The sequence below is a fragment of the Myotis lucifugus genome, unplaced genomic scaffold, assembly GCF_000147115.1.
Source record: "Myotis lucifugus unplaced genomic scaffold, Myoluc2.0 scaffold_211, whole genome shotgun sequence".
NCBI classification, from domain to species: Eukaryota; Metazoa; Chordata; class Mammalia; order Chiroptera; family Vespertilionidae; genus Myotis; species Myotis lucifugus.
The window spans coordinates 865,517-888,058 of record NW_005871259.1 but is presented as its reverse complement, the minus strand read 5'-3'; the positions used below and the strand labels follow the sequence as shown (position 1 = coordinate 888,058).

The 22,542-nt window shown below is 41.4% G+C and overlaps 1 protein-coding gene across 2 annotated transcripts; it reads right to left on the bottom strand.

Annotated features, from left to right (window-relative positions):
• Positions 1-605: 605 nt before the first annotated feature.
• On the bottom strand, positions 606-21,030 carry LOC102430974 (dimethylaniline monooxygenase [N-oxide-forming] 5). 2 transcript variants are annotated; one of them, XM_006097772.3, is made up of 9 exons: positions 20,703-21,029; positions 20,318-20,496; positions 14,930-15,118; positions 11,091-11,253; positions 10,189-10,331; positions 7,596-7,795; positions 5,813-6,165; positions 3,852-3,924; positions 606-1,572 (listed from the first exon to the last, which is right to left on the bottom strand). In XM_006097772.3, the coding sequence occupies exons 2-9, from the start codon at positions 20,450-20,452 to the stop codon at positions 1,227-1,229; spliced, it is 1,602 nt and encodes a 533-aa protein (XP_006097834.1). In that variant the 5' UTR covers positions 20,453-20,496; positions 20,703-21,029; the 3' UTR covers positions 606-1,226. The 2 variants fall into 2 exon arrangements, with proteins under 2 accessions (XP_006097834.1, XP_023617325.1); XM_023761557.1 differs by lacking the exon at positions 14,930-15,118 and having other exon boundaries at positions 763-1,572; positions 20,703-21,030.
• Between the last annotated feature and the right edge of the window lie 1,512 nt (positions 21,031-22,542).

The window sequence follows — 22,542 nt, the reverse complement described above, 5'->3', positions numbered from 1 at the left end:
GCCCCCTACTGGAGATTGAGCCCGAAACCCAGGCATGCGCCTTGACTGGAAATTGAATGGTGACCTCCTGGTTCATGGGTCAACGCTCAACCACTGATCCACACTTGCCAGGCATCTTTTTAATTAAATTTATTGGGGTGACATTGGTTAATAAAATTATATAGGTTTCAAGTGTACAATTCTGTTATATCATCGGTGCCCACCAGCCAAAGTCAAATTTCTTCCATCATCATATATTTGATCACCTTTACTCTTTATTACCTCCACACCACCCTTTCCTCTGAATGCCCCTATATTTAATTAATATCAATTCTAATTTAATGTAGAACTGACATTTTCAAATACTTATTATTTATTAGTGAGAAGGGTTGGAAGAGAAAACACAGGAGTGGTGGGAGACAAATCAAATAACATTTGTTAGGCCACACTACAACAGTAGGCAGTTACTTATCATGTTTCCCAAGGTAGAGTCTTGTTGGATTCTAATATGAGAACTAAGATAAAAAAAGATAGGACAGCTAATTTAAAATTTCAAGTTTTCCAACTAAGTTGAACTTTCTGACAAATGCTAGATTATTGGAATGACCCATGAGCCTAGAAAGTTTAAGGTCGTTTCTTCATTGAGATAATAAAGACCTTTTGCTGAGGGAAAAAGAGTCAAAAAGACCAGATATCAGATACACTAGTGAATAGCTAATGAGACGAAATGTTTAAGTGTGTATATATATATCTTAGGTATATACAACTGTTACAAGACCGTTATTTCTTTTTATCCCCAGGAAACACATTTAATTACAATATTAAAAACAAACAAAAGATTGAGCTTCTGATAGAAAATGAAATCCTATCAGAAGCTGAGTTCCATGGAGTCACCCATTTCTTATACAGATATTGACTTCTGCTCCCCACCATAATATTTGATAACAACCAACATTTATTAAGCACCCATCATGTAATAATTCTGCTAAGGACATAAAAAGATGACTAACAGGGTATCAGAGCTCACAGACTAGGGATGGCTGGAAGGAAAATATGATGTGTCACAAGAAGAAGGGAGATAAGTCAATATGAATGAAAAGCTGGAATTTCCTTGTAGGGGAAAGAGGAAAGAGGATTAATGCTTTGGAAAGAGAAAGAAAAGATTTCTGGGCAAGGTGAAACTCAAGAGTTGTTCAATCTTGTCAGATTCTGAAGGCATCTCTAGATCCAGCTCCCCAATGGAACAGCTAAAAGTAGGTTATCATTATAGCAAAGATAACAATGGCTAGCATGAACCTGGCCATTGTTATTGTTAAAGGCATGGAATCGCTGCTTTCAACGACTCTTGTCATCATAGGCTTCCTGATGCGATCTTCTGTGGTGAGGATGGCTTTTCGAGCTCCACTCCACTTTCCAGGACCCTGTAGACGATACTGGATTGGAGTACAGGGTCCGAATAATAACTGCCATGCCAGTATGGGGTCGGTGAAAGCTAGAGACAGCAGATTGGGCCTGACGCCCACCAGATCAGCAAGCTCTTCCATGGTGTCCACATAGTCTGCCTGAATGGTATGGCGCTGACTCTCCACATACCTGAAGCAGAGAAGACAAAAGCCATGGCCTATCAACAGTTTCATCCATCAACCAATCAATCAGTCAATTAATCAGTGCTTTCTAAGTATCTGTTATTAGTATCCTGTATACTAGGAGGTATGGAAAATAGAGAAGAAAGATAAGGTATTGTCTCTATTCTTAAGGACAAGAATATAAGATAGATACACATGAAACATAGAATATAAGACTTTTGGAAAATCATGTGATCTTACACTGCTAAATAAAAATGTAGAAGAGGGTAGTTAAAATAGGACTATAATAAGTCCTTGAAGGATGTGGAAGATACAAATAAGCTGACAACAAAGAGGAAAGTATTACAAGTCAGGGGACAGCAGAGTGAAGGAATTAAGCAGGAATGAGAGTAGGATGTAAGTATAAAATATCTGTAGGCACTACCCTACAGTAGAGGAGGAATGTTGTGGAAAACAAGGATGGATAGAGAAAGGCAAGTATAGCAGTTCCAGATACAGAGGACTCTGATTTTATCAGAAAGAGGGAACCCATCATAAAAATTCTGAAGTTGTGGACTCTCAACTGTGTTATGAGGGCAGTGATCATGGGGTCCACAGAGCACAACTTCGGATGGCCAATGTTAATTCAGAATCTTGAAAGGAGGGGGGTGGATGACTTATTCCACAAGAGGAAGTAACGCTCCAAATAGAGCCAGGTGGGATGATTACACCACGTGCAGATTTGAAAAGCTAAAAGGGATTTTTAGAGGGAAAATGTGGTAATGATGATACCTGTGTGGCAGGATTGAGATTTAGAGAGCTAACTGGTAACTTTATTTTATTCTATTTTCTAGAATAAAAATAAAACAAAGAGCAGTGGGACAGAAAGGAAGTAAGAGAAAAAGCCAAGTCAAATTAATTGAAATTAGATGGGCTTATTAAGAGAATCCAAAGCAAGGACAGGGAAAAAAAAATAGAAAATAAATTTGAAGTAGAACTGGTGAATGAAATTCCACAGGAACTGACAGATTCTACAGTTGAGAAGAGAAGAGAAGACAGGACAGAATTTGGGAGCTGTCCCTTATGGATATTATGTTGGCTCAAGTATTTATAGACATACATTTATCCTCTACTGGGTTGCAAGCTGTAGTATTCATGCATCTTTCACAAAGAGATTCACTAGTACCTGCCTTGTAGGGTTGTTACGAGGAATAGATAAACTCACACATATAAACCATTTAGTGTATGTACATAACGGACCCTCACTAAAGGGAAAATTATATCCTTAGGGACTGCTCAGTCAGGTGGCCAGACAAAAATAAGTCAAAGTAAAGGGAACAGAAGAGTTGAAATAAGATATTTTAGTACCAGACAAACAAGGAAAGCAAGCACTCCAAGAAGAATGAGATGTTTAAAAGTGTCAAACTCAGGAAGGAAAATGAAGTTGGGCATGGGTGACTTTGAAGAGAGCCGTAGCAAGGAGTTACAATGCAGGGACCTTTGGAGGAGGAAAGGGTGAGAATTTAGAGCATATAATGCAGAATATTTATTGCAGACATTTGGCAGTGAAAGGAAAGAGGAAACTAGAAGACTTGGAAAGGGTATCAGGGTTAAATAAAAACTCTTCCTCCTCCAAGGTAGGGAAAAGGTACGCTAGTATAACCAATTCAAGAAAAACTACATCTTTAGGCCTGGATGATTGTGCCTCTGACTTTAGCACAAAATTTTAGGAACTTAACCACCAACTTCCACTGTGTCCAAATAAAATTGACCAGTGAATAAGCTCAGTTCTGAAATTCAGATTGCTAAAATCACTGTGTCCACCCAAGCACCAAGCAGCTGGCTGATGTTACCACCTTTCCAAATCACACAGACTATTCATACCAGAAGCCAGTGAGAATAGTGGCCTCTGCAGTTTTGTAAGCCTACGGGTGGATTTGGAATTCAACCAGATCTATCACTCAATTCATTCTCACTCTTCCTTTCTCTGGCGGCTCTACTTAGCATTTCAAATAATAGTTATAAAAACCATTTTCTCTTCAAGGGTTTTTTCCTACTTGACAATTTCTTTTAGGCCCTACATATAGGATTTTAAACACTTTTCTTAAGCTTGTCTCTTCTTTCCCATCCATATCTAAACCACTTGGTACGATTTCTTCATTCTGTGTCACAAACTATTATTTCCTTTTCCTTCGCAATACAATCTAAATCCTTAAACTAACAAACACAATGAAGATAAATATAGTACAATATTGTTCTTATTAAATGGAAAAATGAAGCACATATTTCCCTGGGAGAATTTCTCACCTTTTTGCCATTTGCTCTTGAGCCTTAGTTATTTCTGCTATCATTTCACTTTGTGAGGGCAATGTCTTTAGTCCTAAAGAGAAAAAACAAAAGATGTAAGTGTAAAGCTACCTCAGTAGGAACAATAATCCTATTAACAATTACTGTGTTATGGAGAACTCAAAGAAATACAGGATAGTTTTCTGTACTCAAGGAGGTTAAACCTTCACTCGATCACTTTATCCTAGCACCACCGTAATATAATAATATAAATTAACAACAGTAGCGTTCTCTATTCTACTTTGTCTTTGGAAGATACTTGCTTAACTCTGCCTTCCAACCGATACCTGGTTCCTCCCTAGCATAGTCTTTTCATTGGGAAATGAAATATGGACACAAGGAAAGAATAAATGGCCTTAAAGTATATGGAAAATGAAGTACAAAGTAAAAGAGCAGGGGAGCACACCCACAGCTGTACTCTTAATAACAAAGAGGCTCTATAACCCAGGGAGAAGGAAGTAAAAATTAATTTTCAATCCCATTTCATGCCTGAAGTCCTATGGAAGATAAGCCTCATCTTCTAAACTTTTTTATTTGGTCAGAATGGGGGTAAAGGCTAAGGGAACTCATAATACCCAATCTTGACAGATAAATTTAAGCAGTGATGCACAGTTCCAATAGTAGGAATTTAACATCAAGGACCTGGCTAGAAAGGTAGAATAGTATGTAAGCCAATATAAACAACTCTAAGTTTAGAGAATTCGCTTTATGCCCAGATTTATAGTCACTACTATGCCATGTAGATCATTTTTGTCACACCCAGCCATAAGGTGTTACTCCATAAAATTCTGAGTGGTAACATATTTTACCTAACACAAGCCTTCTCTTTACAAATACTGTCATCAAATGGTTATCTCTTTCCTCCTTAAACATCTTTGCTGACGGGGATCTCATTACCTTCTGAGGAGATGATTTAATTGCGTGGCTGCTCTAGTTGCTGGAACATACTCTTTTTATTGATCCCCAAATCTACTTCCATGCAACTTGCACCGTTGGACTTAGCTCTGCCTTTTGAAGCCACGGAGTCTAATCTTATATGACAGGCCTTCAAATGTTTGAAAACAACTGTCATAACTTCTTCATATCTTATCATCATCAGCAGAGCACAAGTTCCCCACATCACAGGTTTCACATGCTCTGTCATGTTGGTTGCCCTCCTCTGGGCACACGCCAGTTATTCTCCTGGTGTCCCTCTTAAAATGTGAGACTCAGAAATTCAACACTCAAGAAACAGACTTCTGTATTTTGCCATGTGCTTTCTCATTTGGGAATTATTACTTATAAGTCGATGAGGGAACACTGAAATGCTTCATTTGAGATTAAGCAGAGGTCCCTTATGATGCTTGTGAAACATATTTTGAGAGTTGATTTCCAAATTGCTTCTTATAGTACAACCATAACTTTTACTTCTATTAACTAGAAACATGATGGGGAAGGAGGTATATTTCTTGCCTTGGAGAGGCAGCCAATTTATCAAAAGCAAAAAATTAAAAATAAAGAAAAACTTCTATATACATATACAATATCCTGTGGTACAATTCTTTCTTAATTCATTGACACTGTTCTTGCAGTGTTTACTCGTTCGGATACGTATTATATTTTTACCACATTTTTTATCTTCCTCTTCTTATTTTAAGTTATCAGTTTACTATTATTTTTTTTCTTTAATCCTCACCAGAGGATATTTTTTCCATTGCTTTTCAGAGAGAGTGGAAGGGAGGGAGGACGGAAAGGAGGGAGGGATAGAGGGAAGGAGGGGTGGGAAGGGGGGTGGTGGAGGTGAGGGAAGGGTGGTGAAAAGGGGGATCCCTGCAATTATGACAACATTGAAAATTTTAACTAAAAAAATAAAAGCAAGAACATAAATAGAATTGAACATACTACAAGTAATTACTAAGTCGTCAAGTTGCATGGTTACTTACCTTTAAATACTTGAGTGGCCCAGCGTCCTTGGAGCTCTGAAATGGGCATAATGGCACCCAAGGGCTGGATCAAGCCTATGATGGCCAGAGTTGGCTTTTCCAGGTTAGGAGGGAAGACTTTTTTATACAGGGATATCTTGTTTCTTACTACCCTGACAGAATCTTCAAGGAAAGGAAAAGCGAAGCTGTAGCCTGTGGCAAAGATCACAGCATCAATGTCATCCTCCCTGGAGCCGTCTTCAAATATGGCAGCCGTCTCCGTGAATTCCTTGACATTTCCTTTCACCTTCACCAAGCCAGAAATTATACGATTTGGCAGGTCATCATTGACTGTTGGATGCTGACTCAGAGCTCTGTGAGTAGTGATGAAGACCAAAAATAAAGAAAGAAGAGTGAGCATGGGGGCAGGGAGGGAGAGAGAAATCAGTATCATGGAAGTAAAATTCTGTTTTGATGGAGGCGGTTAAACAATATGCCAAGGGTCTCCATCTTGGTCTATCCATGGAATTTGGGAAAGGTCTAATGGATATTGGCACAGATCAGGGTCTCAGAGCAGAAGTTGTACCCTGGATGGCACTGAAAGGAAAGATGTTAGAGAAGTGAAGGGAGAATGGTTTTATTTGGAGAGTGCATGTATGGTTTCTCGACTTTCTGCAAAACAATTGGCTTGGATCTTTTTAAAAAAGGAGAATTATTTCAAATTAAGAGAAATTAAAGAGACAGGACAGCTAAATGCAATACCTGATAGGATTTTAGATTTTTTTAAAAAGCTATAAGTATATATTATTGGGGCAACTTGGTAAATTTGAATATATTAGATAATGATATTTTATCAATATTAAATTTTCCAAGTATGATAATTGTCTTATGTTTATGTAGGAGAATGCCCTTTTTCTCAGGCAACGTATGCTGGATAGTTTAGGGTAAAGTGTCTTAATGATTGCAACTTACTATTTAAATGGTTCAGAAAAAAATATTTATGTATATAGTATGTATGATATTCATGCGTGGATCTATCTTTAGAGAGAGGGGGAGAGAGAGAAAGCAAATATAGTGAATCTAAGTAAAAGGTAGTGGTGCTCACTACCCTTACTATTTTGTATGAAGTAAATCTGAACATTTAAAAAATAAAAAGTGGGAGGGGAAAAATAGTTGGATTTAAAATCAGCGTCTAAAAATGCTTTCAGTCTCCTTCCTTGGCCGTGTGAGGATTCCATCCTTCATGCTCTCATAGCATGCCATGCATTTCTCCATCTTATCCTATTGTCTGTCTAACCATTAGAGTATCTAAGGTAAAATCCACTTCTTGAATCTGCCATGTATTTCTTGTGTGCTCTTGGGATAGTTTCTCTAAGTATCAATGTTTGTAAAATGGAGGGAAAACGCCAATCTATAGGACTGTTGTGAGGGTTAAATGAGATAATGCATATAACTCATTTAGTACTGTGCTTGTCATATGAAGTCCTCAAAAAGGTAAGCTGTTATTATTTGTATTAGTATTACTATTAGATCTTTAATATCTGTAAGCTCATGCCCAGGATAATGCTTGGCTTGTAAGAGGTGCTCACTGTTTGTGGGATGAATGAATGAATGAATGATTCATGCACTGCCCTCTACCACCATTTTGTTGTTGTTGGACATCACATAAAAAGAACTAGTACCTCTCTGGCTCGTGTGGCTCGGTTGGTCGGAGTGTCATCCCATATACCAAAAGGTGGCAGGCTTGATTCCTGGTCAGGGCACAGACGCAGGTTGTGAGTTTGGTCCCATCCTGAGAACATACCTGTGTTTAGGCTTTAGGCCATACATTTTGTGGTTAAACCTTTGGTTCATCCTTCTTTCCAAATATGTGTTTGCTAATGATTCACCACACATCTTCGACAAAAAATGTTTAAGTCGAGAGTTGAACAACACATCAAAAGGATATCCGTGGTCTGCTACCCGATTCAGGATCCAAGCCCCTCTCCTGGTGCTGAGGAAAACCTGGGGCATAGGAAAAAATTATTTGCTTTTACCATTCTTTGGTTCATAATCCTTTAAAAGTACCCTGTTTTCCTCAAGAGTAACTTCAAACTCATTAGTCTGGGTTTTCAGCGCCTGCACAATCTTTTTTTATGTCCTGCTATTTTCCTTCTCAGATACTAAGCTTACAATTAAATTGATGTATTCACTGACCAAGAATATGTCTTGCTCTTAATCACCACTGCATTTCTGTTTAATGTCCTCACCCCTCCTTGAAAAGCCCCTATCCTCTTAATGCTCCAAAACCTATTCATTTTTAAGATCCAGATCAAGCCCTAACCAGTAGGGGGCATGCAGGAGGCAGCTGATGGATGATTCTGTTATCATTGAAGTTCCTATCTTTCTCTCCCTCTCCCTTGCTCTCTCTAAAATCAATAGAAACATATTTTATAAAAAGTAGATTAGGAAAAAAAGAAAGGAATGTTTTCTCTTCACAAAAGCATTATAGCACAAGAATTCTTATAATAAAATGTCCTTGATACTCTGACATTTATAGTTTTATTTAAAAGTAGAGGCCCAGTACACAAAATTCATGCATGGGTAGGATCCCTAGGCCTGGCTGGCGATCAGGGCCGATTTGTGGGGCGACTGGCAGGGCAATCGGGGTGGGGGTGGGGTCCCCGCTGGCACCTGCCTTGGCCAGCCTGGGACCTGTGGGCTGGGGGCAGCTCCTGCATTGAGCATCTGCCCCCTGGTGGTCAGTGTGCATCATAGTGACTGGTCATTCCACTGGTCGTTCCTGCCGGTTGGTCAATTTGCATATTAGACTTTTATTATATAGGATTATATAGGATGTTTGATTTACAAACCACCTCTCATAAGTACAATTTAATATGTAAAGCAAAGAGTCATATCCAGCAACTGAGTTTCTTCAACTTGCTTTAGTGGTGTGACAGTGCTGTCCCTGCTAGGCAGACATTGTTTTGCTATGTGTTTTCCCAGGCTCTCTCAGACACAACTACCTTATTTCCATCCAGGTGGGATGCTTTGTTCCTTGGCAATCTACAATTTCTTGTTGCATGTAAGGCCTAGCTCCCTTATAACTGACCATTTGACAAGTCAATGATATTAAAGAAGGCTCATGCCTTGGGTCCCCACCACATACCTTGTACATTCTTTTTATCATAACACCCACACACATGTTCACCCTTTCTTGTTTATATAGCTATTTCCTGATAGAATTAATTTGAATTAATTCATGGAGCATCTGAAATCATTTTTGTGGTGATAAATGGAGATAGGACTGAGAATGGAGTTTCTGAGTATAGGTCATGTAACAGAGTTGTGGCATTAAACTTCTATTTAAAAAATAATTTAAGCCCAGCTGGGCTTGAGTATTGATCCATGAACCAAGAGGTCACCGGTTCAATTCCAGTTAGGGCATATGTTCAGGTTGCAGGCTCGGGGAGTGCAGGAGGCAGCTGTTCGATGTTTCTCTCTCTCTCTCCCTCTCCCTTCCTCTCTGAAATCAATAAAAAATATATATTAAAAAAATTTAAAACATATTTGTGGGGAAGCACACCTTAATTAAAGTTACTGAAGAACAACCAGATATTTAACTATTATTGACAGTTATGATTCAGTAAAGACATGAATAACAAAATATAAAAATGACATGTCTTTTTCTAGGAATTTATAATGATGACACTTTCTTTCCAGTTCAAAATCTGATGAAAACAAACAAACAAGGAAACCTCAAGGAAATCTATGATGAAAACAAACAAACAAACAAATAAAAAAAAGCCTCAAGGACACAGAAATTGCTTTAGAGAAAATATCATTCCGTGTTGCCTAATGGTATGCAAAGGCTGGGGCAAGCTGCCTGCAGGTGCCACAGTGTGGACACTTTCATACTGAAAAGCATGTTGTCTTTTGAAAGATTAGAGGGCCTCTTTTTTCCAGTTGGGGAGAAAAGAGGAAAATTCCCCCACCATCCTATGAGTGAAGAGCTTTCAATGACCCCGTGTGCTTTCCTTCACATAAGAGCATGGCACTTCCGCTGGCCAACGGAAGATCCACACTTCCGGGTGCTGCATCCTGACAAGCTCTCCCATCAATTGGTCGGTCTTCTTCAGCGCCAGAGGCACACTCTGAAGAGACAGCTGACTGGGATTCTGACCACAGTCGTGGTCATGAACTAATTCCTTCGTGTGAGGCCAATCGAATGATGGGAACCTAACTGGCAACCTTGGCCCCATCATATCATCAATCATCATGTTGCCAACCGAGGCAACAAAACCAAGCCCTCCACTTGCCATCGGCACTGATGGGCTAGGTACAGGTATCCCTACTCTCTGTTGAGTCCACCTGCAGCTTTCTTGGAGAAGCAAAGTAAATAATTTGCTGATTCAAACCTGCTTGGCTGTGTGGCTAATCTCCACGGCCAGATCGCCTCCAGAGTTCCCAATGCCAATTACAATGACTCTCTTTCCAGTGAAACGCTCTGGATTCTTATAATCTCGACTATGGAAGTACTGTCCTCTGAACTTCTCAATTCCTGCAAGATAAGGGAGAATAATGATCAGGCGATAGTTTATCTGATACCATTTGACAAATCTTTTTTTTTTTTTTTTTTGCAGTGTGTAGAGTTTAAAACATATACTCTCCATATGTCCTCCCTTTACTCAGATGCACACTTGCCTTTCTGAATATTTTTGCCTATTTCCCCCCCATCGCCTCGGGGCAGAACCTTGTGACTTCTGTATCATAAATAGTCTGCTTCACTCAGGATGTTTGTACTTTGGACTTGTAGACTCAAATATACAAATGGCTTCAGAAAACCTCCATTCTCTTTTGTCTTCTCATCCTCTTTAAATACCTACTCCCATTTCAATTGGACTATATATTTTTATGAACTCTAGAATATACATAGACTGCTCTTGGGCCTAAAAATCCAGGCCCCAAACGGTAATAAGTTCTTTCCTTAAGCTTTAATTTCTTCCTTATTAACTCAGTATTTCTGTTTGTTTCCTTGTTTGCTGAAAATCCTTATTCAACCTAATACACATCAACTCCACCTTTTTTTCTTTTGATTCTTAGAAAAACTAAAGTCATTGTGAAACTAAATATAACTTTCCCCTAGTCTCCAAGTTACCATTATCTCTACCTCCCAACATCTTTTAGGAGGACGTACAGAATTAGGACAAGCCTTATTTCATCCCAAGGTCAGAATCACTCAGAATGAAATCCCCCCCATTCCTCAGGGACTAGGTCACAGGTATGGGTCAAGGGTCTTTCCTCCTGGTAGGCTACTCACCAGGGAAGCTTCCCAAGGGTAAGTGAGCATTGGTGTGATGGCCGGTGCAAACCATGACTCCATCGAAGACATTCATCTCCTTTTTCCCTTCAGATTCCGTGACCACCTCCCATTGGCCTGACGTGGGGAAATCGGGCCGCTTTTTCACACTGCACACAGTGGTCTGCAAAGGAAAGTGATAGCAACAGGGGACGGTAACCACAGCCTCTGCAGTGGACATCTTTCCTGACCTGACTCTCCTTGCAGAGTGACACACAGGGCTGATATCACACAAGAAGGCTCATGCAGGGGCATTTGATTTCCATACTCCTCAGGTAAGAACATTTTTGTGAGATGTGGTCAGAGCGAGAAAACTTCCATGAGAAAGGCTAAATAAAATAGAGTTGGCAGGCTAATGACGCACTCTTCTTTTTAAAACATGCAATACCTGACTATTTAGTCAGAGGCACTGACCTCTTTTCAAGTAAAAAAGGTCAAGTACTGCAAGAATTTTTAAAACGTGCAATACCTGACTATTTAGTCAGAGGCACTGACCTCTTTTCCCTTAGACTGTCAAATAAAAAAAATCTATTTTTTGGTGTGCTGCAGAATTTTAGTAATTCGTACATGTGCCAGGAGATGAAAAAGGCTGAAAATCACTACCCTAAGGCAATGCAACACTTGAATAAAGCTTAGGCTTCTCTTGTGCTTCTAAGATACTCTATGTCAGCGGTTCTCAACCTGTGGGTCGCGACCCCTTTGGGGGTCAAACGACCCTTTCACAGGGGTCGCCTAAATACATCCTACATATCAGATATTACATTGCGATTCATAACAGTAGCAAAATTAGTTATGAAGTAGCAACGGAAATAATTTTATGGTTGGCGGTCACCCCATCATGAGGAACTGTATTAAAGGGTCGCGGCATTAGGAAGGTTGAGAACCACTGCTCTATGTAATAAATGCCTATTCCTCCCCTGACCCCCAAACATCCTAAGACTCTCTGATGTCTTCTTACCTCAAGTCTTGTTCTCATTGTCTAACTTTAAACTTGTGACTGAGCTATAGGGCTCCCATTCTTAGTAGAGTAGAAAAACATCTCAGTGGCTCCCGTAAATGCCCATAAATGCCTATTTCACAAATAACTATAAAAGAAGAAGTTGTGAAATGGGGTAGTAAGTGGTATTAATTTGTTGTTTTTAAACAAACAAACAAACAAATAACTGTTATTCTACCCAGACTAAGGAAACATTAAGAATGTATTCCTATGTGCTTCTAGGGTCTATGACCATGTCTAATAGAGACATGACATCTTATACTCTAGCCATCTTGCACTATTTATAGTTCTTGCTTTTACACACGCTGGTGCCTCTGTCTGGATCATCTTTTTTATACCTTTTTCATTTGACTGATTCCTGCTCACCCTTCAGCCTTTAATTATCTCCTCTAGGAAAACTTCCCTGGTGCCTGATGACTGATGCCCAGATGAGTTAAGCATCCCTCCTCTGAGCTGCGATATATAGATCTCTACAGCATTTATCGCTTTGTAACACTTGTAAAAAAAAAAAAAAAAAGTAAATAGAAATCTCATTCAAAATGAAGTGGGAAGTGGGGGGAGGGGATCCGTCATGCCCTATGTCAATCATGAAGCATAAAAGGGAGAACTCTTTGTGACTGCCCTCCCAATTTCTTCTTCCCCTCTATAAAAGAGTTCCTTCTCTCTCTCTCTCTCTCTCTCTCTCTCTCTCTCTCTCTCTCTCTCTTTTTAGCAGACATGCATGTGGCCCACCATGGTTGCCTGTTCCAGATTGCAACTCTTTGTTGTCCCTGAATAAACCCATTTTGCTGGAGAAATGTCTGGCTAACTTTTTGTTTAAGGTCAACATTTTTTGTTTTTATTACTTACATTTCTAATAAAAATTTTTCTTCATTTTTCTATCTCTTTAATTAGACTATGAAATCACTGGGTTTTGTTTTATTTTTGTCTTTGTATCTTCACTACTTAGAATGGTACCAACCATGTTCAATAAGTGTTTAAACAAGCGAAGAGAAGTACTACTGGGCTGAAAATGACTTACTTTGGAAGTTATCACTGCATGTTGCTGTTTTATTATTGTTGTTAAACAGAAAAAGGCATGATTTAGCTGAATGATCAGGAAGTAGAAGGGAGGTGGGATAGGGGAATTGAATTAAGATGGTCAAAAGATACAAACTTCCAGTTATAAGATAAATAAGTACAAGGGATGTAATATACTACATGTAACTATAGCTAACATTGCTGTATGGTATACCAGTATTTGAAAGTTGTTATGAGAGTAGATTCTAAGAGTTTTTGATACTGTTGTAATAACTTGGTTATTATTTAACAGGAAAGAGGTGAAAGGGGAGACCAAAAGATATAGGCATGCCATTTATATGGCTATGCCAAAAAGCTACATTCAACACTGTCCAAACCTGTTCCCCACTCATTGATGGGGGAGGGGACTAGACAGAGGCAGTTTAGATACGTGCCCAGTAGGGTCTGAGTGACGTGGGAAATGCTTGCCTATCAATCACACCTGGAAACAGGTAACTGGCCAGGATGGATGAGCATGGCCACTGAAGTGTGCACAAAACCTAAAATATTTAAACTTCTAAACAAAGAAGTGAGCACTTGGCTCACTCTAGCGCTCTCTCTCTCTCTCTCTCTCTCTCTCTCTCTCACACACACACACACACACACACACACACACACACACGTGTGCGCAAGCGCACACGCTAGCCCTAGCCCTCTTGGGACTCCTGCTAGTTTGGGCTGAGCTACTTTTCACCCACATGGCCCATGGCCATGTTGGACTCCACACACAGACTAACTGACTATAATCGAGTCTGAATGCTGAACCAGACCCAGCGGCAACACAGAAGGGAAACTGGACGCTCACCCTCTTTCCAGCTCTGATGAACTTCCAGCTGCCCCTCTTCCAGGACTGGTTTTGGGGAAATGGGACATTGGAACCAGAGGAATGTAACTCTGTGCCAATACAATCTACTACCACCACTCATCCTTCCGTGGGGGCTTCTGAAAATGTTTATTTCAGCCGTGCCCCAAGAACCGGACAACGGATGGTTCCCACCCAAGTACTTCTCTGGCAGCATTTTCATCCAAGGAAAAAAAAGGCAGAAGATTCAGGCTTGTTGCATATTTATGTGTAAATGTGGCTAAAAACTATAGAAAGGTATGGAAGACTTTACAGCAGGAAGAAACAAGTGACCTAGTACAAGCATCTTGTTTTACGGAAAAGAAAATTAAGACACGTGGAAGTGTAGGAACTTTTCTGAGGTCACAAGATGATTAGTAATAGAACAAAGACTAGAATTCGAGTTTTTGTTGCCCAATTCAGTGTTCTTCCCTCTTCACCAGAGTTAACTTTTTTGCTTTGTTAGTAACTTCCCAATAACCACTTCACTGCGTTGCTGTGATTACATAAAACAATGCATTGGAAAATACTTCAGAAAAGTATAAAAGGGCTAAGCACTAGTGGACAAGTTGTAGAACCAGAGGATTCTAAAGTTCCCATACCTGTCAGTTTCCCTCTATAACTGGAAAAACATTCCCCCTCATTTGTTTTATTGCAATCAAAAAGTATAAAATGCAGGCAATGAAAACATTCTGGCAGGTGGCTTGTTGGAGCTGCAGCCAAAGACCTTTCTGTGAATATTTTTCAGGCACAGAGAAGACAAAGAGTGCAGTCTTTGTCCAGATAGGATAGATACATTGATATCAAACCAATATTTATGTGTAAGCACTGGTAAATGAAACCACATTGTTCATGTAATTGACAAACAACCTCAAACACAAAGGTACCCACAAAATTCCCTACCTTGAATCGGATATACTTTAGAAGGTCAAATTCTTTGGCATACATCCTGAAATACTCCAGGACCTGGGAGTTGTGCATGAAGTTAGGAAAATGATCTGGAATAGGATAGTCACTGAAGCACATCATCTCCTTAGACGTATTGATGATCACTGATTTATAAATACTGGCTCTTCCTTCTTCAGGATTTTCCTGCAGTAAATAAGAAGCATTCATAGCCACTTGAGAATTAACTTCATGGTTTATAAACAGTCAATAAACACTTCAAAAAGCTTTAAAAAAAAAGTTACACACACCTCTACATCTCCAAGTATTTGTGCCTTTGTGTAGCCTCTTCCCCTTGAATCTGAGCTGTCTTTATGACTTGCTTTTGACCAACAGCATGCAGTTGGGACGATACTGAATGGCTTCCAGAACTGTCATAAGTAGTCTTACAGCCACTGCCTACGTCTCTTAGAAAACTTGTTCTCATGGAAGTCAGCAGTCATGTAAAAGTCCAACTACCCTGAGACTATCATACTGTGAGGAAGCCCATGCTGGTCACATGAAGAGAATGTATGAGATAGAGAGATATAGAGCCAGTTCCCAGAAGTTCTCGTTATCCCAGTTGGAGTTCTAAACACTTGAGCAAAGAGACCATAGCAGATGTCCAGTATCAGTTGTCACCTAATTGCAATGACCTGAAATTCCAAGTGAGAACTGCCCATCTGAGTAATAGTCTTAACTATTTTTTTAAAATATATTTTATTGATTTTTTACTGAGAGAGAAACATCGATCAGCTGCCTCCTGCACACCCTCTACTGGGGATGTGCCCACAACCAAGGTACATGCCCTTGACTAGAATTGAACCTGAGACCCTTCAGTCTGCAGGCTGACGCTCTATCCACTGAGCCAAACCAGTTAGGGTTAATCTTAACTATTCTATATATTTCAAAGCCTAGGTAAGTTTTGAGGGTTTTCATACAGTTATGAGGCTGCTCTCCAGGAATCATTGTACTAACTTAAATTCTGTCCAGTATATGTCCCCATTTTACCTCATTTTTTATTAATTTAAAAGACAATTACTCAGTGTTAGCAAAAATGAGGTGAAATTGGAACTTATGCTGGAGCGAGGGTGAGTTAGAAGAATGTACTTTTCCACCATCAGTCTTACTTAACATTAGTGATGAGATCAAGAATTGACTGAAATTAATATTTTGAGAATTTATATATACAGTACCCCCCTCCCCTTATCTGCTTTCTATGATTTTAGTTACTCACTGTCTGAAAATATTAAATGGTAAATTCCAGAAATAAACAATTCCTAAGTTTTAAATTTTGGGCTGTTCTGAGCAGCATGATGAAATCTCATTCTGTCCTTCTCCAACCTGCCCATGGCATGAATCATCCCTTTGTCTAGCACAGCGGTTCTCAACCTGTGGGTCGAGACCCCTTTGGCGGTTGAACGACCCTTTCACAGGGGTCGCCTAAATACATCCTGCATATCAGATATTTACATTACGATTCTTAACAGTAGCAAAATTACAGTTATGAAGTAGCAACAAAAATAATTTTATGGTTGGGGGTCACCACAACATGAGGAACTATATTAAAGGGTCGCAGCATTAGGAAGATTGAGAACCACTGGTCTAGCATATCCATGCTGTATATGCTCCCCACAAGTTAATCACTGGTAAGTCATCCTGGTTATCAGATTGACTGTCAGCTGTATCACAGTGCTTGTGTTCAAGGACACAAGGAACCCTATTTTACTTAATAATGGCCCCAAAGTACAAGAGTAGTGATGCTGGCAATTCTGACATGCCAAAGAGAAGCCATAAAGTGATTCCTTTAAGTGTAAAGTTGAGTACAATACAGTAAGATATTTTAAAAGAGAGACCACATTGATATAACTTTTTTACAGTATATTATAATTTCTCTACTTTATTCTTATTATTGTTAATCTCTTCTGTGCCTAATTTATAAATTAAACTTTATCATAGGTATGTTTGTATGTATAGGAAAAAACAGACTATATATAGGGTTTGGTACTATCTGTGGTTTCAGGCATTCACTGGGGATCCTGAAATGTATTCCCCATGGGTAAGGGGGATAATCCTATATAATAAAAGCCTAATATGCTGTGTCCAGTCGTCCGGTCGGCCAGTCAACCAATCAAAGCCTAATATGCTAATGATATGCTAAGGCTGCTCAACCACTTGTTATAACATGCACTGACCACCAGGGGGCATATAGTCAACTGGTCGACCAGTCGCTATGATGTGCATTGACCACCAGGGAGCAGATGCTCCAACCGGTAGGTTAGCTTGCTGCTGGGGTCCAGCCAATCGGGACTGAGTGAGACAGGCCAGACATGCCCTGGAGCCCTCCCACGGTCCCTCCCCAGCTGGCCAACCTCCTACGTCCCTCCCCAGCTCCGATCCTGCACCGGTGAGATCCCTTGGCCTGGCCTGTGCCCTCTCACAATCCGGACTGAGGGACCCCCACCCCAAGTGCCCAAATTTTGTGCACTGGGCCTCTAATTATTACTATAAAGCTTCAACAATAACAAGGAGGCAAGTGGTGAATCCTCCTTCTGTTTGGCAGATGGAATAGAGAAAAGAAAACGCAAGTGATGGTATTTGAGAAGAAAAAAAATCATACTAAATCCCTGGGACCTGTCACAAAAGAACAGATATTTCTGCCATATATATATACACTAATAGACACAGATGTGGTCTGTCTTAACGTAAGTCAGAGAGTTATGATGAAATATAGCTTATTTATTTTCAAGGAAGTAGTTTATAAGGCATTGAAATTTTGCCAAGAAGATAATCAGAAAAAAATCCCAAGTCTTTAACAGAGAATAAGGTTAAACGACTATGGAGATAAAAGTCAGTTACCTGGACCCCACTCCAGGCCTACTGAATAATAACTGGCATGCAGCACTTATTATACAACTGGCATTGTTATTAGAGAATGACACAATTCATGTATTTAATCCCCACAATAACTCTATGAAGTGTATATTATTATCATCTCCTTTTTAAAAAAACTATCTCCTTCTTAAAGATGAAGAAACAGAGGTACAGAGAGATTTACTGATTTTCCCCAACATCACACTGCTGGCAGGTGCCGATATAGGAGTTGACAAGACTATGCTGTTAACCTCTACACTAAGTTGTGGCTGGATTCCAAAAATAGCATGTTCTGTTGATTACTAAATACTAATGAACAACCTTTTCAGCCCATGCCCAAAACCAATTATGACAGAGGCGTGGGGGACGTGGTTTTCTAAGGGGTATCTGCTCATGAACTAAATAAGGACTATTGTTAAATAGAGTTAGTCCCCAAAGACAGAGCCCAGATGCAAAGAACTGTACTGCTCTTCAAGTAAGGAATGTATGAAGCCACTTAAAAAACACACAAACGAGCAGCATTTATTTAATATTGCTGGCAATATGGAGTGAGTAGTGGGTTTCATGTCCTGGGGAAAAAACTGCTCCTCCCCTTCTCCTGCCAGCTGGATGATTGTACAGGGGTAAGGGAAAACAGCTATGTGCAATGAGCAGGGTATGGGGGGTTTTAGGGTCTGCAGTCTGTGTGTCTGCCTCCAAGAACTTGAAGTCGAATACCAAGGTGGCTAATCTTGTATGGTGTTAAAAACATCTCAACCTGTTCCAGGGACCAGAGAATGGTCAAAACTGAAGCAAACTCCCAGAGGGGGTCAGGGTCCAGGCACAGCAACCAAATCAAAGCATGTCCTGTCCTTAGTCTGCTCTCAAACTGTATTTTCTGAATAATGGGCCTCTTTGGGCTTCCAGACCGTATTATCTTTACAGCCCTGTGTTTCTCCTTGCAACACATCCTCCAGTTTCCCACGATCTTCAGAATATGGTTTCAAGATGTGATTAAACCCTGTCCTCAAAGCTGCCATCATTCTACAAAGGTTTAAATGAGAGTCAACATTTTCAAGAGCTCCCACTCATTCCTGGGATATACATTCAACACTGAATACAAAGTTCCTGTGTAAACTTCCCCTGAAATGTAATCTCCAGTAGTTTCTGAAGATCAGACGTCTGACATGGATCTCACTGGGCTAAAGTCCAGGAGCAGGCCGGGTTCCAATCCTACGGAAGCCGATAGGCTCTTCCCCTTGACTTTTGCACCTTCCAGAGGCTTCTGCATTCCTTGGCTTGTGGCCCCCTTCCAGCTCTGACCTCTGCTTCCAGTATCACTTCACCTTCTCTCTGAAGCCACTTCTTTTTACATAGCTGGTCAACACTGTTAGTTTTTATGAAATAGGAAACATATTTGGATACCCCAAAACCATTCGCTGGCTTAGAAAGTGAATTTAAAAACAAACCCAATGCATGCTACTTTGGAGATCAGGAAAGGACGTTAATATTCTTTGGCGTATAATAAGCTTAACTATCATGTAAGTAGGTGATACCTTAACTTTTAGTAACAAGTTACAGGGCTGGGTGTGCATATTAAAGCAACTCAACTTTAAAACTGAATATGTGCAAAGACAAGAAAGTCCAGTTGCAGGTGTCCTCTGCCTTCTTCTGAAGACAAGGACTTTGATCTACTGATTTGATTTCTCCAGTGTAGTAAAAGTTCAAAGGATAGAAGGTGGCCAGATTTTATATTCTACGGAAGGACTAGGATTTTGAGAGAATTATCTAAAGTGAACCAGAATTCAAAAGAAAAAGAGAGAGAGGGAGGAGGAGGAGGAGGAGGAGGAGGAGGAGGAGGAGGAGGAGGAGGAGGGGGAGTTGTTGTTGTAAGCAGGTAATCTACATCACTTACCTGTTAATATGGATTAGGAGCAACCACTCTAAAATTTCTCATCACTTTACATTTTCTGTTATTTTGGTGTGTTTTTTAAAAATATATTTTATTGATTTTTACAGAGAGGAAGGGAGAGGTATAGAGAGTTAGAAACATCGATCAGCTGCCTCCTGTACACCCGCTACTGGGGATGTGCCCGCAACCAAGGTACATGCCCTTGACTGGAATCGAACCCGGGACCCTTCAGTCCGAAGGCGCACGCTCTATCCACTGAGCCAAACCCGTCAGGGCTACATTTTCTGTTTGTTAGTTTGTTCTCCCCTCACACCACCCTCTTCTGGACAGCAGCAAAACTCAACAACCGAAAATGATCTCTGTGCCATTTTTCCGGACATCAGTAAAGGAAAGACAAATGATGCCTATATTCTACTTTGCTGCCAGCCTGGGGAAAGAGGAACCTGTACAGAGGCGATGGCTGCTAAGGAGAGGTCAGCAGGCTGAACTGTCGCAGATTTAAGTCACCGTCAAGGCCATCATATTCCCTGACACAAGATAAAATATTTCATGTACCAACTTACAGTGAGGGTCCCACATATGATTAACCCCCCGAGACTTACCTGGAACCTCCAGAGCCCCCCGATGTCATCTGTCCTTTCAAAGCAGACGGGCTCCAAGCCTTCGTCTAGGCAGCACTTGATAGACGTGAGCCCGCTCACACCTGCCCCAATCACGGCAATTCTCTTGTTGGTCATGGTCTCGGGAGCACTTCGCAGGGCTGGGTCCCCCCCAATCTGTCCTGAAGAATGGATGACAAAAGACAGAAAGCACACGGCAGTCAACACCTTTCAAGAAAAGACCCTGGCCCAAGGCATCCACACAAAACTTGCAGCAACAGGTGTCTCCTTAGCCGCTGGGAAAGGCTACTCGCGGGGCCCGGGAGCCCCGCGCCGCCAAGCGGAGGCCGGGCGCGGAGAGCTCAGCTGTCACACGCGATCTCACTACCTTTCCTCCTGCACCGGGCAGATGCGTCAGCTGCAATCCGGAGGCTCCACTGCACTTTCGACTGTTTTCATCGAAATATAAAGCAACAAAGTGCAAACAACAGCAACAGCCAACTGGGAGGGGCCGCGCCGCACCGCCCCTTTCAGCCCGCACCCCGCGCCCTCAGCCGCCCCCGCTCCCTCGCTCGCTGGGGGTGGGGGTAGGGCGGAGGGATGCGGGGAATGAAAGGCGGGCGGCGCCTGCTTCGGGGACAAAATAATTAGTCCTGCAACTTCGCGGTTTGTCGGCGCAGTTGCCCGCACTCCCGACCTCTCTCTCGGGAGGGAGGCCTTCTGTCTCCATCGCTCCCCGCCCCTCCGCAGCCGCTGCAAACTTCCTGGTTTTCCCCTTAAAGTGACAAACTCCTCCTGCTGCAGGGGAACTGTCAGCCACCCCACAGCAAGTCTTGCTCCAACAGCTTGTAAGTGGAGAACCCCAATCTTTCAGATCTGTTACAAACAGGTCAAGCGCCCTAACCGGTTTGGCTCAGTGGATAGAGCACCGGCCCGTGGACTGAAAGGTCCCAGGTTCGATTCCGATCAGGGGCATGCACCTTGGTTGCGGGCACATCCCCAGTAGGGGGTGTGCAGGAGGCAGCTGATCGATGTTTCTCTCTCATGGATGTTTCTAACTCTCTGTCCCTCTCCCTTCCTCCTCTGGTAAAAAACATCAAATTGTAAATATTATAGGGGGTGGTGGTTGGTGTGTGTGTGTGTGTACACACACACACACACACACACACACACAAACAAAAAAAACAGGCCCGGGTCCCTCAGCCGCCCAGCACCCTGACCCCCACCCACTTCACAGATTGGATCTTTGGTTCTTTGTACTGACGGACATTTACTCTAAAATACCCACGCGCTGAGCTGGGTGCTGGCCTAGGGTGCCGAGTGGATTACAGTTCCCACTTAGAGGAGCTTGTAGTTGGAGCTTGTAGTTTGGTGGAGAAGACCAAAGCACAGGCTGGAAATTTCAATAAAACAAAAATACTTCTAAAAAGTGTTTTATGCCATTGCACGTGGACTTAAAACCCACAACATACCTGCTTTTAAAATGTAACTTAAATTTTTCAAATATGATTTCACTCGCCGGGTTGCAATCAGGGCCCATCCCAGGAATCTGTTCTGATGGGTTGTTGGGGAGGTAGGCTGTGGCTGATGCAATCCGTCTTTGCTCACCTTCTACTACTCTGAGTCAACTTTGCTCGAGATGGTTGGATGCCAATGACAGCCCTGGGTTTTGGCTTACTGGTCTCACCTCACAGGTATTGTTTATGGAGTTAATGCTTATCTTTTCTCAAGGGCTTACCTGGAATGGCTCAAATGGCTAAATGGGAATGGACACAATCTTCTCAGCAACCCTGTGAGGCAATACCATCATTATCCCCATTTCGCAAGTAAGTGGGAAGGGATGCAAGCCAGGCAGTCTAGCTATAAGCCTGAGCTTTCCAACCTGTGCATACTGCCCCTTTAGGAGGATAAATCTATATATACGAGAGGCCTGGTGCACGAAATTCGTGCAAGAGTAGGCCTCTCCCCCACCCCTCACTTCCCCCTGCTGCCGGCACCGACTTCCCTCTGGCACCCAGGACCCCGGCTTCCCTCGAAGCCCTGGCTTCTTCCAGAAGGTCGTCCAGAAGGACGTCTGGTTTAATTAGCATATTACGCTTTTATTATTATAGATATATTTTTAATCCTGACCCTAGGATATTTTTCCAATGATCTTTTAGAGAGAGTGGAAGAGAGAGGGAAAGACAGAGAGAAATATCGATGTGAGAGAAACACATCGATTGGTTGCC